The following is an 18,405-nucleotide window of genomic DNA, read 5'->3' as shown; positions in this document are numbered from 1 at the left end:
CTATGAATACATGTCCTACTGACACAGGGTTTAGGGCCAGAGGGTTTGACAGAGGAGGTAGGTGGTATTACTTGAGGAAATCAGTCTGAGTTGCCTTGAATGGCTGGAGGATCCACAGGATTCTGCTTCCACAAGGGCAGGTGCTGGCTCAGCCATCCTGGTGGGTGGGAGGTGAAGGGAAAGGCTGGAGGCAAGCTTTACTGTCTCAGGTTTATTAGGACAGAGCCAGCCCTTTGTTACATTGGTAATCATTGGCTGATTGACTGTTTGAATTGGGTCTAAGTGGTCCTGCACAAGCCTCTGACAATTCCCTGGAATGATTGTTGAGGCATATTGCAGTCTCTGGCCCCATGCCTCCTTTTTCTTTCTTTCCAGTTAGGAAACAGCCCGAGGCATCACAAAAGTGAGCATTTCCTGGTTGGTGTAACTGTTTCTTGGTAAATGTTTTCCTGTCCCCAGCAGGACAGAGAAGTCTTTTCAATAATCGGTACCCCAGGGCCCTTGGCCTTTTTGCTTGTATGTCCATCCTTACACCTGTGTTTCTTAATGGTTTAAAGCAAATGCACTATTTCAGCACAATGTGAAGCTTCTTTACGTAAATGCCATATACTAGATAGGAAACTTACAAATAAGATTTCATAGCACTCAAAAGTATTTGGATCCAATCTTGTTACAGATTTAACTTTGATACTGATATCTAGTGGTAATTTTGAGTTAAGCCATGGTTCATAGGTCTGTAATTGGGATTAAGGTATTTTTTAGTGCTTAGTGGTAATTCTAATCAGTTTACTTTTCTCACTTTTTATATTTTTATTTTTTCTTTTTAGGGCCACACTTGTGACATATGGAAGTTCCCAGGCTAGGGGTCAAATCAGAGCTCCAGCTGCCGGCCTACCACAGCCACAGCAACGAAGGATCCAAGCCACATCTGCAACCTACCCCACAGCTCATGGCAACACTGGATCCTTAACCCACTGAGTGAGGCCAGAGATTAAACCCGAGTCCTTGTGGATGCCATGTGGGCTTCTTAATCCACTGAGCCATGACAGGAACTCCCTAAATTTCTCACTTTTTTAAAAAAGGATCCTCTGGGGTGCATGGTAGATAAGTAGTACTGTTTTATTGTTCCTGTTCATTCTCTGTTATTTGATGCTTATCTTCCATAGATGGTAACTGAGTCCTAAGTGATAGGACTCAGTGATAGTCCTAAGTGATAGGGCATGCTTAACTCAAAACACTAAGTCATTAGCATAACTCCTTATCTTTTAATTGGGTGTGACATCCTGGCAGTAGGAAACAACCTTTGTCCTCATCCCAAATCATCCCATTTATATCATGGCTTTACAACTGCAACGCATTTCTGACTATGAAATATCGTTCTTTTGAGAATACATACATCCTAAGGCAGTTTCTACACGGTATCAGCCCCAATCACCTTCCAGCATTTGCCCCTTTATGAACTGAATGTTACTAGCTGGGCCTGCACTGTGTGATGTGTTTTTCGTATGTGGCTCCTCCTGAGCCTTTGAAATGTGGCAGGTCTGAATTGAGATATGCCCTGTGTGTAAAATACACACCGGATTTTGCATACTTAGGCAGAAAAAAACAAATGAAAATAACTCATCAGTAAATGTTTTGTTTTAATTATATTTTGAAATGATAATAGTTTGGCTATGTTGGAATAATTCAATTAAATTTAGTTTTGCTTTTTGCTTGAAATTTTACATTGCACATGTGGGTCATATTATATTTCTCTGGGATAGTGAGCTGTATGTTGACTTGCAGTGATTTACCTCTTACTACCCTTCCCTCCCAGGAGAGCTCCTCAGGGAGCTTAGTGTCTGTTCATTTTGTGTGTTCCTGTTGGGATGTCTCAGTATTCCTCCCTGCTTCTCCCTTTCTCCAGTTGGCCACTTACTTGTATTCATAATTGTCCATCATGTTGTCATAAAATTAAAATTTAGGTGTTGTTTATGTTTGATTGATTCTCATAGTTTTTAATGTAAAGGAAATACTTCTATGAATTTTTAAGGATGTTATTTACATTATTTGTATTTTCTGGCTTTACTACATGTACAAATACATTATAAACATTAAAAAAAATAACTGCATTTCCTTCAGGGCACTGTATTTACAACTAACTGCTAAAATTTAACCTCTTATTTCCAAATTGTTCTAGTATGGCTTGGAAAGAATTATGAGTGAAGAGAGGAGTCTTTCTTTATTAGCCAGAGCCATTGATCCTGAGCAGCCCAGTATGATGACGGATGTGGTTAAACTGCTTTCTGCAGTGTGCATTGTAGGGGAGGAAAGCATGTAAGTCTTCTCAACTTATATCTCTAATTATGTAATAATTTAATATGTTTCAATTCACACAATGTTTTCATTATTCTGTTTTAATTTAGAATTTAAATAAATGAATAAAAATAAATACTTAAATAATTAAATACTTAAGCAGCTGATTTAGATTCATATTGGCTGAACAGACATGTTTGAGTAGTAATTTCTTCTCTTAATTGATAATATGGGCTAACATGTTTCTATGAAAAATTGATTTCTTCATTATATTTAAGCTGTCTGAACTCAAGCCCTAAAAATTCTAAATGAAGACTCTGAAAAATATACCAATTGGTTCTGTTTCTTGTGTTTTTTCAGATAGAATTAATTCAATAATAACTGAATCATTGATAATGTAACAGTTGAGGGTGCAATGTCCTTGACTGTAAAGTATGTACTAAAGTTTTAACTTTAAAGACAGCACACAATTGCCAGACTTGTAACAAAAAGACAATTACATACATATTAAAAGATAAAGATAAATCTTCTTTCTTTTTAAGGAAGATTAGTGTTCTTATTACAAAAAAGCAGTTAAAAATTAAGATACCTTTTATAAGGGATAAAGATATACAAACTAAACAACCAAAAGAACAAACAGAAATGGCCCTCCTTCCTAAAAAGGTGGGCAAGTCGCTGGAAGTGAAACCTTCTTTACATGTTTCAGAATCATCCATGTGAAGGTCCTGTGGGGCTGCTGACTGTTGTGCTGTTCAGTTTAGACTTAGTTGCACAGTCACCATGCACCACTCAGCCCTGGCCCACTGCCCGTGTGTGTACCTACAGCTTACGAATCCCTGGATGAGGCCCCATTGCCCACTGCAGTCCCAGCTGCAAAGCCAGGCATACAGCTTTGTCACTTTTCCACTTAAAAAAGGCCATACTGGAGTTCCCGTCATGGCTCAGTGGTTAACGAATTCAACTAGGAACCATGAGGTTGCAGGTTTGATCCCTGGCCTTGCTCAGTGGGTTAAGGATCTGGCGTTGCCATGAGCTGTGGTGTAGGTTGCAGATGCGGCTCGGATCCTGTGTTGCTGTGGCTCTGGTGAAGGCCAGCTGCTACAGCTCTGATTAGATCCCTAGCCTGGGACCCTCCATATGCCGCAAGAGCAGCCCTAGAAATGGCAAAAAGACAAAATAAATAAATAAAATAAAATAAATAAATAAAATAAAAAAGGCCATATTAGTTTTGGTGTAGAAATCTAGGCGTTAATTTAATGTTGACACATGAGACTCTTCCTCTGCCCCTCCTCCCCCTTTCTCTTCCTCCTTCCTCCTCCTCTTTCTCTTTCCTCTGCTTCCCTCCTTCCTCTTCCTCCTCCCTCCCCTACTTCCTGTTTTTTCCTCTCTTCCTCACTTTTCTTTCCCTAACCCTTCCTCCTTCCTTTCCCCTCTTCACCCTCTCCTTTGCCTTTTCTTTCTTTATCTTGTTTCCCTTTTTCCTCTTCTCTTTTGTCCTCTTCCTCCACTTTCACATTATTTTTTCATTTCTTGATTTCAGAATAGTTATCAAAATGATGTAATTAACTCTTAGGACTACGTGTCTATGTCCACAAACTGTGTGAGCTTGTACAGTATGCTGGGTACTGTTAGCATAGTATTCTTTAAAGAAGTAGCATGTAGGAGGTCCCATCATGGCGCAGTGGAAATGAATCCGACTAGGAACCATAAGCCTGCAGGTTCGATCCCTGGCCTCACTCAGTGGGTTAAGGATTCAGTGTTGCCAGGAGCTGTGGTGGAGGTCACAGACAGATCTTAGATCTGGCGTTTCTGTGGCTGTGGCGTAGGCTGGCAGGTGTTAGCTCTGATTAGATCCCTAGCCTGGGAACTTCTATATGCTGTGGGTGCGGCCCCAAAAAGCGAAAAACAAACAAAAGAAGTAGCATGTATAGTTCGTGCATACCCATTATTCTTTATATTTGGCTACTCCTTATTACTGTATGTTTTTGGCTACCATAGCTTCATTTACTTACATGCAAGATGAGTAGGGTTGTAGTGATTAAGAGCATTTATACAGTGCTCACTGCACAGACTGTCTGGTTTCAGATCCTTGCTCTACCACTCTACCCTTGAGTCAATGTGAGACCTTAGACAAACTGCTTAACATTTTATGGCCTCAGTTTCCTATTCCATAATATGGGGGTAACAATAATATCTCTTTCATAGAAATTATATACATTAAAAATAGTTAATATTTATAGGGTGGTTCAAATAGTACCTGATGTGTAGTAAGCTCTCTCTATATGCTTGATAAGTAAACATCATCATAGAGTTATTATGAAGAATAAATGAATTAAAACATTTAACATAGTTTGTGCTTGATATGTTTTACGTACTCAGTAAGCTACTTTAAAAAATGTTATTGGCTGCCTAGGAACAGTGACTCTGTAGTTTAATAAATCATGCTTTTGTATTGAGTTATTTGGGTTATTTACTGTTTGCAGTTTAATTTATAATTTCACATTTTCCAATAGCCTTGAAGATGTTTTAGAAGCTTTAACATCAGCTGGAGAAGAAAGAAAAATTGACAGATTTTCTTCTATTGTGGAAGGTCTTCAGCACAACTCAGTTCAGTTGCAAGTAAGTTTCATGTTTATTATTCATACTGTTTTGTAGCTGTTTTCTGATGATATTTAATATTGTAGTATGAAACCTTTCATGCCATTTAATATTTTATAGTATTTTAAATACAGAATTATAACTTACACTATATCATAATTTATCTTAGATACAACTTAGTACATATCTATAATTATTTTCTTAGGTCCCTAGAAGTTGACTTAATGAGATTTCTCTGTGAACTATGTAATCACGTATTTCTATTTATTTACGTATAATCACAGTCCATGAATTGTTCATTCTATGTTGATCTCAATACACAATTGTTAATTATTATAACCTTTTAAGAAGTTTTGGCAATTAAGTCAATCATGGCTTCTCATTGTATTAGTTTTATATCTGAAAAGCTGACAGGTTCCATGAGTAGAGAGACTGAGGTTAGAAATTTTCAGAGATTTTTAAGTCTTCCCAAAAAGTCACCTTTAGACATGAGACATTATTTAGTACCTAATCTGCATATCTAATATTCATTTAATTTCTCTCTTTTTAAAAAAGACATAAGAGTTTTATTGTTGTAATTGTTGTTAAAATCATTGCTAATCAGACCTTAGTATCTCTAATAAATTATTGATACCCGATAGCTCCAAATTTTTAAAAATTAAATTGGTATGGTTGGGACCTGGTAATTGGGATTTTTAAAAGAACCTCAGGTGATTCTAATGTGCAACAAAATTTGAAAACCAAGGTGCTAATAGCTATGAAGTAAATCTGTTTCATACTTAATAGTAAAATATTATAGTTTTAATTTTTATTTCAAATCTCTGTATATCATAGCTATTTAATTGTTTCTCATTGTGGTAGGAATAGAAAAGCCAGATCTTTGTGTTAAATTAATAAGAATAAACATGGTATTTGATGAAAAAATCAGAAAGTGTCAGGCACTGTCAAATTAATAATTTACTATGACATTCTGAAGATGGTGTTTGTGATCTATTTCTGATGACAGCGAGGAACTCTGTGTGACTGTTTCTCAGGGCAGAAGGCATACTAGATCTGAGTGCATATATGGACTATTGCATGGGTCCAGCTCCTGGAGCTTCTAGGAAGGGGCCCCTCCTTCCTCTTCTGTAATTGGGGGCCTGGTCTCTGGTGTCCACTGCTGACATCGACCCTGCTCCTTCAGTTGCTTGGTGGGCAGGGGTCTGTTAAGTTATACATCATTACCCTCATTTTTCTCTCCTCCTTCTTTTCTCACTGGCCCCACATTTCCTGTTCACCACAGGACTATTGAAGTGTTAACCTAAAAGGAACTTTCTAGAGAAAAGCTGAATGATTACTTTATCTGAATTTTCCTATAATATTCGTGTAACTTTTACTTGTCTAGTGTTTGCACAAATACCAGTAGATTATTAGATTAATTTTGATTATTTTTGTAGCATGTTAGAAATCTCAGGAGTGGGATCAAGATGGCAAAGGAGTAAGGCGTGGCTCTCACCTTCTCCCACACACACATAAATAAGCCCATCTATATCTAGAACCATCTACTGAATGCTGACTGAAGACCTTAAACCTCCAAAAAGGGCAAGAAGACCTCCACATAACTGGGTAGAACAAAAGGAAAAAAAGAGAGAGAGAGACAAGAGAAAAAAAGGGAATCAGGACAGGATTAGCACTACTGAGAGGGAGCTGTGAAAGAGGAAAGGGATCCACTCCCTAGGAGGCGACCTAACTGATGGGGAGACCAGCCAAGATGGAGAGGGAACCTCAAAGCCTTGGAGAAAAGTGCAGCAGCTGGACTGAGGAGGGCAAAGCAGAGAGAGAGCCACACAGACCATAGCTACCACCTCCTGGGAACTACAGCCTGAGGTGCTTGGGTGGGGGCTGGGAGCTGAGACTTAGGCTCCAGAGGTTAGTTCTGGGGATAGGACTAGGGTTGGCTGTATGGGGACAGCCTGAGGGGCTAGGGAGTGAAGCCCTACGGCTCGGGAGTGGAACGCCTGAGCCGAGGCAACTTGGGAGGAGGCCTGGGCCTGCAGGAGAAGCAAGGCACCTCTGTTGGGAAGGGCAAAAGGAAGAGGGGCAGTGTTGCCATAGGAATATCTTTTTCTGTGCGTTTTCAGGCTCTCAGGCAGCAGGGTGCCTCTTGAATAGGCTATGGGCAGTGGGGGCAAACCACTGCAGCTATTTCAGGCTCCAGAGGTGGGCATGGCCCACCACCACTAGGGGTCCATGAACAGGTACCACCTGTGGCTCCAGTCTCCTCTGGGGATGCCACAGAGGAGGGCATTGCAACCAAGCACCACCTCTTGTTGCTTTCACAACTCTGGAAATGCATATGCCCTACTGTTGCCACTGCCAAGGCTCTGGGTGCTGGCTACACCTGCCTGAGAGTCATTGCCACTTCCCGGGGCGCTGCAACCAAAGGCAGCCTGCTCCACCTTCCTGTGGGTCCTTTCTACTATCAAGGGCCCAGCAACCAGGCACCAGCTACAGGCCCTGCCCATTGCCTCCATCTCCCAGGAAGCATGCATAGGCCATATACCACCACACCTCCTATCAGAAGGGCAATAGCCTGCACACACTGAGGAAGGAAACAGCAAGCTTCCAAACCAAAAACAGCCCTCATCACCCTCCCCAAAAAACCCCAGTAAGCCCTCACAAAATACCCAGGGGTGCTCTTGCATATAAATAGCCCTCCCAGACTACAGTAGGTGTTTTCCCTAAACTCACAGAATAAGAAAAGCTTAAGCAAAATGAAGAAGCTTAGGAACCACTCCCAGTTATAAGAACAGGAGAATTCCTGCGAAGGAGCAAACAATGAAACAGACCCTGTGGTCTAATAGACATTGAGTTCAAAAAGAAGATAGTGAAAATACTGAGGAAATTAAGAGCAGATATGAACAGTAATGCAGATTACTTTAGATAAGAACTAGAAAATATAAGGAGGAGCCAAGAAAAATTAGACAGTTCATTTGCAGAGACTCAAAGGCATTGAAGAGCAGAATGAATAATGCAGAGGAACGAATTAGAGACTTAGAATATAGAAAAATGGAAATAAACCAATCAGGACAGCAAGCAGAAAACCAAAGGAAAAAACATGAAAGCAATATAAGAGATCTGTGGGATAATATAAAGCAGGCCACCTATGCATAATAGTGATTCCAGAAGGAAAAGAGAAAGGGATTGAAAATAAATTTGAAGAAATTATGGCTGAAAACTTTCCAAATCTAAAGGAAATAGATGTCAAGATACAGGAAGCACAGAGGGCCCCAAACAAGTTGAACCCAAAGAAGGACAGTATTTAATGATGAAAGAACAAGACCCACACCAAGACATATAAAAACGGAAAAATTACAGATAAGAGAGGATTTTAAAGGCAGCAAGAGAAAAACAAATAGTTAATTATAAGGGAACCCCCATAAGTTTATCAGTTTCTTTCTCTACAGAAACACTGCAGGCCAGAAAAGAGTGGCAAGAATTATTCAAAGTTCTAAAAGGGAAAAATTTGCAACCCAGAATACTCTACCCAGCAAGAATATCATTTAAAATAGGAGAAATAAAGAAGTTCTCCAACAAACAAAAAGTAAAACCAAACCCATTTTAAAATAAATACTGAAAGGTTTCCTCTAAATAGGAAAGAAGTAAGATATAGGATGGAGGAAATCACAATTGGAATGTAATCCCTTAAATAAGCCAGAATAAGATTTAAATGGGAAAAAAAAAGGACTATTTGTAAAAGTGACAATAAACACAAGGAACAGCAAAAGGATAAACATAAAGATTTTAAAAAAAGGACATCAAAAATCATAAAATGTGGCAAAAGAAAGTAAAAAAATCTAGACTTTTTTTTTTAAAAGAATGTGTTTGAACCTATATGACTATCAAGCTAAAGCAAGAGGACATAGGAAGGGGTTAACATACTATAAAAACAGGGCAAACACAAATCAAAACCAAAAAATGCATTCATGAAAACTAAAAAGAAGAGGACACTATCATAAAATAAAGGAAATCATCGAACAAAAAAAAGAAAGGAACAAAGGATAACATAGAATCCACTGGAAAACAAGGCTTAAAAATGACAATAAATACATATTTATCAATAATTATCTTAATGTCAATGGACTGAATGCTCCAATTAAAAAACATGGTGGGCAGATGGGATACAAAAGCAAAAGTCTACAGTATGTTGTATATAAGAGACTCACCTTAGGGCAAAGGACACTTATAAATTGAAAGTGAGAGGATGGAAAAAGACATGTCATGCTAATTGAAAAGACAGGAAAGTGGAAGTTGCAACACTCATATCGGACGAAATAAACTTTAAAAAGAAGGCCATAAAGACAAAGAAGGACAGTTTTTAATGATAAAAGGACCAGTCAGGAAGAGGATATTACATTCGTCAATATATATGCCTCTAATATAGGAATACTAAAATATATACAACAAATACTAACAGATATAAAAGGAAAAATTGATGGGATTAAAAAAAGAATAGGAGATTTTAACACCCCACTCACATCAATGGACATGTCCTTTAGACAGAAAATCAATGACACAATAGAAAAGTTAGACTTTTTTTTTGTCTTTTTAGGGCCACACCCATGGCATATGGAGGTTCCCAGGCTAGGAATTGAATTGGAGCTGTAGCCTTTGGCCTATTCCACAACCACAGCAATACCAGGTCCAAGCCATGTCCATAACCTACACTACAGCTCATGGCAATGCCAGATCCTAACCCAAAGAGTGAGCCCATGGATCCAACCTGCATCCTCATGGATGCTAGTCAGATTTGTTTCCACTGAGCAACAGCAGAAACTCCAGAAAAGTTAGACTTAATTGGTATTTTCAGGACATTACATCCAAAAATACCCAGAATATTCATTCTTTTCATGTGCACATGAAACATTCTCAAGGATTGACCATATACTAGGGCTCAAAACTCACCTCCACAAATTTAAGAGTATAGAAATTATTTCAAGCATCTTCTGTGACTGCAATGGCATCAAACTAGAAATCAACCACAGGAAAATAAATGAGAAAAAAACTGACTACATGGAGACTAAACAACATGCTACTGAAAGACAAGTGGGTCAACAAGTTAATCAAAAGGGAAATTAAAAACACCTGGAGACAAATAATAATGAAAACACAACCATTCAAAATCTATGGATGCTGGAAAAAGACTTGAAAGTTCGTAGCAATGCAGGCCTTCCTCAAGAAAGAAGAAAAATCTCAAATCAGTAACCTAACCTCCCACCTCAAAGAACTGGAAAAATAAGAACAAACAAAACCTAAAATCAGTCAAAGGAAGGAAATCATAAAAATCAGAGAGGAAATCAATAAAATAGAGATTCAAAAAACAGTAGAAAAAATTAATAAAATCGTGACATGTGTGGCCAACAGGCAAATGAAAAAATGCTAGCATCACTATTAGAAAAATGCAAATCAAAACTACAATGAGGTACCACTTTAAACAGGTCAGAATGACTATGATTAATAAGTCTACAAATAACAAATATTGGTGAGGGTGTGCAGAAAAGGGAACCTCTACACTGTTGGTGGGAATATATCTGGTACAACCTCTATGGAAAACAGTAAGGAGGTTCCTCAGAAAACTAAACATAGGACCTAACTAAATATGACCCAGCAATCCCATTCCTGGGCATCTATCTGGACAGAACTTTCATTGAAAAAGATACATACATCCCTATGTTCATTGCAGCACTATTCACAGTAGCCAAGACATGGGAACCACCTAAATGTCCATGGACAGATGAATGGAGTAAGAAGATGTGGCACATATACAGAATAGAATACTACACAACCATAAGAAAGAACAAAATAATGCCTTTTTCAGCAACATGGAAGCAACTAGAGATTTTCATACTATGTGAAGTAAATCAGAAAGAGAAAAGCCAAATACCATATGATATCACTTCTGTGTGGAATCTAAGATATGACATAAATGAACCTATCTACAGAAGAGAAACAAACTCATAGACATAGAGAACAGACTTGTGGTTGCCAAGGGGGAGGGGGAGAGAGTGGGTTGGATGGGGAGTTTGGAGTTAGTACTTGCAAACTATTGCATTTGGAGTGGATAAGCAATGAGGTCCTGCTGTATAGCCCAGGGAACTTTATCCAATCACTTGTGATGGAACATGATGAAAGATATTGCATATGTATGTATAACTGGGTCACTTTGCTATACAGCAGAAATTAACAGAATATTGTAAACTCTCATAAAAAGCAAAAAAAAAAAAAAAGAAAAAATGAAAAAAAGTCGCTATGAAATATAATAGTCACATGTAAACTTTATGTCCTAAATAAAGACTTTTTGGAGTAACATGTCCTTTTTGTATTTAATGACACTCGTGTTACAGGTGTGATGAATTTAATAGAGTTCTGACTCAGGCAGCTTTGAATTTGAGTCCCAGCTCTTTTCTATGCCTCAGCTGCAAAAAGACAATAATCACAGTGCCCAGCTCCTTGTTGATGCAGGGATTACACAGGATATGGGTTTATATGCTTAGGGCACTGTTCGCCTCATTAGCAGAATTGTTCAGTAAATGCTAGCTTTAAAAACTAATTTTGATAAATTAAAAAAACAAAGTCAGTAGAGATTAGTGATCCTCATTTGTTGATATTAAAATTGGTACTTAACTATACAACCCAGTATTTAATGAAAACTTATTAATGAAAACTTACGTTCGCACAAGAACACATACACAAATTTTTCTAGCAGCTTTATTTGTTTTAGCCCCATACTGGGAACAACCCTGATGTCCCTCAACAGGTGCATAGTTACACTGTCATATAATCATACACAGAATACTATTTGGCATCAAAAATAATTACCTATTGATTCATACAACTTGCATATTTCCCCAGAGAACCATCCTGATCGAAAAATGCTAGTCCTAAGAGGTTACACACTGTGTGATTCTATTTCTATAACATTGTTGAAATAACCAAATTATAGAGAACCATTCTTTGAGAACAGTTTACTGCCTTAGTGATTGTCAAAGTTCTGGGATGGGGTCTGGGAAAGTGTGGCTATAAATAAAAAGCCAGAGGGAGTCCCGTGCAATTAAAGCTGTTCTGTAGCTTGATTGTGATGATGGTTACACAAATCTATACGTGTGATGAAATTGCATAGAACTGTAAATGCATACACAGATGAGTGTAAAGTTGGTAATTTCTGCAAAAGCTCTGTGGATTGTACCAATTTCAATTTCTTGGTTTTGATATTGTGCAATGATTAGCAGGACGTTGCCAATGGGAGGAATTGTGTGAAGAATACTCAGGACCAACCCATACTTTTTTTTTTTTTTGCAATTTCCTGTGAATCTATCATTATTTCAGAATAAAAAGTTAAAAAAAAAATCTTGGTGAAACTGGGGTCCTAACTTTTTTTTACAGTAGTATTATATCATTTGATGTTTGAAAGCTGTGAGAGACAGGATAAAGAAGTCGTTGTTAAGAACAAAGTCAAATTTTACCTAGGTAAATGACATGATTGACTCATTAATTGGAAAGTGCGTAGTACAACATTTAAATTCTTGGTTATTTGGCATATTAAATTTGTTTTGGCTGCTAGGCATTAAAGTAAATCTGTCTGATCTTTTGAAAACCTAACAGATTACCATATGAACTTGAAGGCAAACTACCTGAATTGAAAAAAATCATGGATAAATTTATTAATTTCTGTTACGGGTAGTTACTTTGATTTTCTTGAAGGTGCTATATTATGGAAAAAAGATTTTTATAGTTATGATAAAATATGATGAAAAGAACTATTAATTAAAAATTAAAAGATTACTATTCCCATAGAAGAAATTGACTTGGAGAAATTAAAATATACTTTCTTAGAAAATTAATATAATTTTGAAATGATTTCTTCTTTAAACAGCTTTATTGAGATAAAGTTTATCCATTTAAAGTGTACAATTCTGTGCTTTTTTATTTATATTCAGAGTTGCACAATTTTCAACACAATCAATTTTAGTACATTTTTATTACCCAAAAAGAACGCCCTCAATGCTTTGGCCATCACCCCACAATACTCTCATTCTCTCTAGCCCTTGACAGCCAATACTCTGCTCTTTCTCTGTATAGAGCTTCGCATTCTGGAAATTAGATATCAGTAATATCATATAATACGTGGTCTTTTCTGACTTCTTTTACTTAGCATAGTATTTTCAGGGTTCATTCATGTTGTAGTTTGTATCAGAACTTCGTTTGTTGTTATTGTGGCCAAATATTACTCTAGCGTATGGATATTCCCACATTTTGTTTATCACTTGGCAGTTGATGGGCATGCGGGTTGTTTATACTTTTTATTTTGAATAATGCTAGTAAGGATATTTGTGGAGATGATTTATTTTTTAAACTACTGCTTATTTACCATATTTAGTTAAGGAAATAAGTCATTGATTCAATTCTTGAGAAATTTTTACCAAGATATAGGAGGCTGATTATATCTGCTTTTATGAAGCTAATTTCCTTAGTTGTAATTAATTATATTTTCTGATATGCTTATTAGTGTTGTTATTTCTTGATGTCCTATAAAAATTTTTTGATGCAGTTTTTAAAGCTTAACTTTCATTGAGAAATTAAAGGTCCTTTTAGCATCATTTAAATTCATTTCTTTCTTATTTTCTGATAAGTTCATTTTAAATTTCTGTGGTCTTGATTAAGTATAGAGAATGGGAAGACTTGTTCCAAATTCTAATTGTCCTTACTGTACCATTTTGTTGTGGGTTTTACTTTAATGGATGTTTCTTCTTCTTATTAAGCCAGATGAATGAAATTTCTCACAGGTAGCAAGCCTAAGTTAAGAATAAAGGTATTGTTTTGCAGATAGCTAACTTAGGGTGGAAAAAAGTAAGTAAATTCTCTTTTCTGCTATTGCTGACTGTGTGCTATTTCTTTTAAAATGATCAAGCAATCCATTGGTAATACCTAAATACTTTCCTCTCTGTGTGTTTCTGAATTTAATACAAATAAAGAAAATATTTCAGAACTAGCTGGTTATCAATTTTCCCATAAAGCTATTGCTCTAAGTACCCATTTTATTCCATTAGCTATATAAGTTGCATTTATTAAAATGTACTAGTCTTGGGTGATATTAGCAAGTCAAATTAAAAATAAAACTTGTTTGTCTCTGAATAGAATAGAAACCAATTGTTTGCTTCTAAATTAGAGAAAATGGGAGAGAGTAAATTTTTAAAAAAATCATCGTTTTTCTTTTATTGCAAAGTATATTTATTCCAAAGTACTTTTTAAAGGAAGATTGTTACATTTTCTTGAGCCTGATTACAATAATGATGAAGGTAATGGGACTGCCTGTGATTCTGATGGAATTGAGCATATTTCAACCCCCTCTCCACACAGTATAGTAAGAAAGTGAAAAACTAATAGTAGCAATAACTTAAAAGAAAATTATCTTCAGGCCTTAGGGAGTCTTACTATCAAAAAAGAAAGTACAAATATAAATATTGCACTTACAATAAATATGTTTCTTTTCTTAACTGTGTCAAAGAGTGGTTTTCATGTTCAAGCAGAGTAATGCTCTTTAGTTAATTTAAGCAGGAAATGGGACTATGTACCTTACAGAATTTCTTGCAGGCCCAGGGGACCATGTGTGGATAGTATGTAGCCAGAAGTAATGCAAAAGAGGAAATACCAGACCACATCCAGGAATGTTCTAGTGGAGGCACCACTCCCAGTGTTCTATGCTGGTCAATACTGGAGAAAACTAGCCAGGCTGGTAGAGCTTCTGCCACAGCCCCAGACCCTCCATCACAGAGTCCAATTTTCCAGGGTGAATAGACTCTTATTTGGCCTTAGACTCTTATTTGGCCTCTTATCTTCCTTAGAAGAGAGTTGGAATAAGTACAGGTGGACCAATCTCCAGGATCTATCACACTTTGGTTTTAATTGTTATTTTCATTTCTCTCCTCTTATTTACTTACTTTCTTCCTATGTGTGTGTCTTCTCTCTTCTCTTGTTAAAGCCATACTTTGCTGGTATGTCAGAAGCATTATCTAGATTCTAAAGAGTTTCTTCAAACCCGTGTTGTCAGTCATAGGGCTGATGGAGTTGTGTAAGGTTTTTGTCAGGAAAGGAATCAAACTGTGGGGATCTTGTGGTTTTTGAGGTGGCTGTTTGACTTCTCTCTGCATCCTATAGAGTCTTCCTGATCCAGTCTTCTTGGACTCTTGTGGCTAGGGGTGTCAAGAACATGCAATTTGTACACTGATGTATTAGTCTTCCTCAGCTGTTTGGGTGCTTTCAGAAGACATGAACTCCTAGGTCAAACACAGCTTGAGTATCAGGTTTGCCAGCCCCAGTTTTCACTTGCAGCGGGCTGTCACCCTGTGTTAGAGAATACAACCCTTCGGGCAGCAGTTACTCTGACAGATACAGACTCCGATGAAGTCTGTTCTGTTTGTCGCCTTGAATATTTAAATAAGCCTGCTGGTCAGCAGTACTTCAAACATCAGGTTGAATTCAGCCATGCCTTTCAGGTCCCAGATCTGGCCAGTTGAGCAAATCCTGTAAACTATCAGGATCCACCTTAGAACACCAAGAGGCTTTCTTAATTTTTTCTTTGGTCTTTCTACTTGGCCTGAGTTATTAATGATTGCGCAGACTTCCTCGTATTGAACAAGGAGGACATTTGGGGAAATGCTTTTTTTAAAAGATTTTTAAAAAATTTATTTGATTAATTAATCCTTCTTTTCAGGGCTGCACCTGCAGCATATGGAAGTTGGTGGGCTAGGGGTCAACTTGGAGCTGCATCTGCAGGCCTATACCATAGCCATGACTACACTGAATCTGAGCCGAAACTGTAACTGCCACCAAAGCTTGCAGCAGCACTGGATTCTTAACCCACTGAGCAAGGGATTGAACCCACATCCTCATGGATACTAACTGGGTTCTCCTTTAAAAATTTTTTTTAAATTTTTTTGCTTTTTTAGGGCCGCACATGAGGCATATGGAGGTTTCCAGGCTAGGGGTCAAATTGGAGCTATAGCTACCAGTCTACGCCACTGCCCCAGCAACTCCAGACACTTAACCAACTGAGTGAGGCCAGGGATTGAAGGAGGCCATCCATTGTTATGGATACTGGTTGGGTTCCTTACCACTGTGCCACAATGGGAACTCTAGGAACTCCTTTTTAAAAAAAAAAAAAAATTGTTATTTTTATTAAAGCGTAGTTGATATATAGTGTTGTGTCAGTTTCTGCTGTATAGCATTAGTGACCCAGTCATGCATGTATATGTATGTGTGTGTGTGTGTGTGTGTGTGTGTGTGTGTGAATTCTTTTTCTTTATCTCATACTCTCTTCCACCATGTTCTGTTCTAAGAGATTGGATATAGTTTCCTGTGCTGTACAGTAGGACCTTCATTTGTAACAACCCTAGCTAGTGAGTTGAAGCTGATCTTGGTACCTTCTGGGGCTGATGTGGTGTCACTGGTCACCTCAGCTAAAATCAAGGACATGTTTCTTACCATCTCTTCTAATTGTGTGACTCACTATAGGGCTAACTTTCTGCAGTTGCAGGCACACGGTGATCAGTGTTCTCTCCAGGTAGCTCTTTGGAGTAACCAAAGGTGGCCTCAGTGTGGAGAGATCACCACAGTTGTCTGAGGCTGTGCATGTGCTGGTGCTGTTTCTTCAAACACCTGAGGGACACTGCATCTTTTATGAGGTGCAAGTCACAGTGTTTTTGGAGAGAGAGGAAAGTTGACTTCTGGCTTCCCCACAGAATACATAGTCTTGACGGTACACATGGTGCTCCTGGAAGGAAAGTATTGTTTATTGGTGTTGAGGTTCCCCAAATGGCATCTTTATTTGTTGGGTGGCTACCAGAAAACAGTGCTTTCAGCTGGCCTCCCAGCCAGCTGATAAACTTTTGGGTTCTCAATTCAGGAAATAGAGACCAGTCTTTTTTTTTTTTTTTTTTTTTTTTTTTTGGAGGGATTGTGTGAAGACAACATGGCAGAGATGGCAGATTGTGTTATAAGAGAGGAACTTTGAGCTTAGGGAACCCGAATTTTCTATAATAGGCTGTGGGTCTGCCTGCTCTGCTCTAAAGGGGAAATGCTCTGTCCTCCATAGTGGTTTGTAAGTTAATGCAGAAGAAAGGCCATCTGTACCTCTACTTGCAATATCTGCTGAAACTCTAGAGACCCAGGGAGAGATTTCATGGCAGCAGAGAGTGGTTTCTCATCCTCCTCTTGTCACCGTCTTGGGTTCTTTTCCTTCAGTCTGATGCTTCTGGTTTTGTTCCTGTACATTCAGTGTTCCTCAGTGTAGAGTGAATGGAATGAAACCTTGGTTAATTTTGGTTCATGTGATACTACAGAGTATTAATTTTCCCTAATTAATTAATGTCTAAAGGGAAAACATGTTTTCTAAAGTTTCTTAATCAGAGAGGAGACGAGTTCTGTCAGAGAGCAATCATGAATAAGTGGGGAGGGGATGCTTGTTTCAGGGGGCAAAATTATTGTCTCTTGTCCTTGATGCTTTGATGTCAGCCTGCAGCAACTTTAATTTCTGAGCTTGCTCACTTAAAATATCCTTAAATCCTTTTATTTAATTGTCACCAGGTTTCTCAAAATTTGATTAGTATATTCCTTAGATAGTTATAGTTAGCTGGTTTTTTGCTGTATTTCTGTGACCCACTTATTTTTGCTATTAACCTAGTAAAAATAACTCCGACTCTTGTAGTTTCTTTACCTATTGTTGAAGTACATAGCCACTATACTATTTAGTGTTTTTGTTGTGGTAAAATATAAATAATATTAAATTTACTGTTTTAACCATTTTTACCTGTATAGTGACATTAAGTACATTCTTATGATCGAGTGATGATGTTGATGTAACAGTGGACAGGGGTGGTAGTTATATCCTTTTAGGATTCGGGGGATGGGGGTGATTGATATGTACTTTCAGGATTCCTGTGGTAGATATTTCCCTATCCTGGGATATATTTTCCAAAGAAACAGAAACTAGGAATATAATCCCAGTCATTTGTGTCTCTGGAACTGTTATTATAGGGAAATTGAGTTAGAGACCACTTTTATGTGTCTGGCACGCATATGATCTTAACAAGTATCTTATGGTTACATATTAAAGTGCAGAGAACAATAAGAAAAACCAAAAGTGTCCTGTTAAATATGAACTTCATTTGTAAGACTTAAGAGTTACACAATTTGAAAATGATAATCTTGGAGTTCCCATCATGGCATAGCAGAAAAGAAACTGACTAGGTTTCATATTAAAAATTCAGATTTTTTTCTCCCATTATATGAGTAGTTTAAGTTCATTAAAATATTAAAAACAGAGTAGGAAAAATCACCCATAATTCAATTATGACTGTACGTGGAAATATGTTACTGGGCAATAACTGACAAATATGACATTGAAACAAATTGTAACTTAAAATGCCTTTTTGAATTTACCCAAGTTCATTAGCTTCTGTTTATTTTGTTTCTCTT

The 18,405-nt window shown here is 37.5% G+C and overlaps 1 protein-coding gene across 2 annotated transcripts in view; it reads left to right on the top strand.

The window, feature by feature from the left end:
- The window catches only part of DIAPH3 (diaphanous related formin 3), a 501,230-nt gene that overhangs the window by 148,770 nt on the left and 334,055 nt on the right, over positions 1-18,405 (top strand). For both annotated transcript variants that reach the window (XM_084982461.1, XM_084982460.1), the window contains 2 exons: positions 2,180-2,316; positions 4,809-4,914. In XM_084982461.1, coding sequence (XP_084838587.1) covers positions 2,180-2,316; positions 4,809-4,914 — 243 coding nt within the window. The remainder of the gene's footprint in view (positions 1-2,179; positions 2,317-4,808; positions 4,915-18,405) is intronic.

This window comes from Sus scrofa, chromosome 11, assembly GCF_054392235.1.
Source record: "Sus scrofa isolate SSC_HxYL_T2T_F1_AM1 chromosome 11, Sscrofa_HxYL_maternal_Yorkshire_Landrace_v2.0, whole genome shotgun sequence".
NCBI lineage: Eukaryota > Metazoa > Chordata > Mammalia > Artiodactyla > Suidae > Sus > Sus scrofa.
This window is presented reverse-complemented; position numbering and strand designations above follow the sequence as displayed.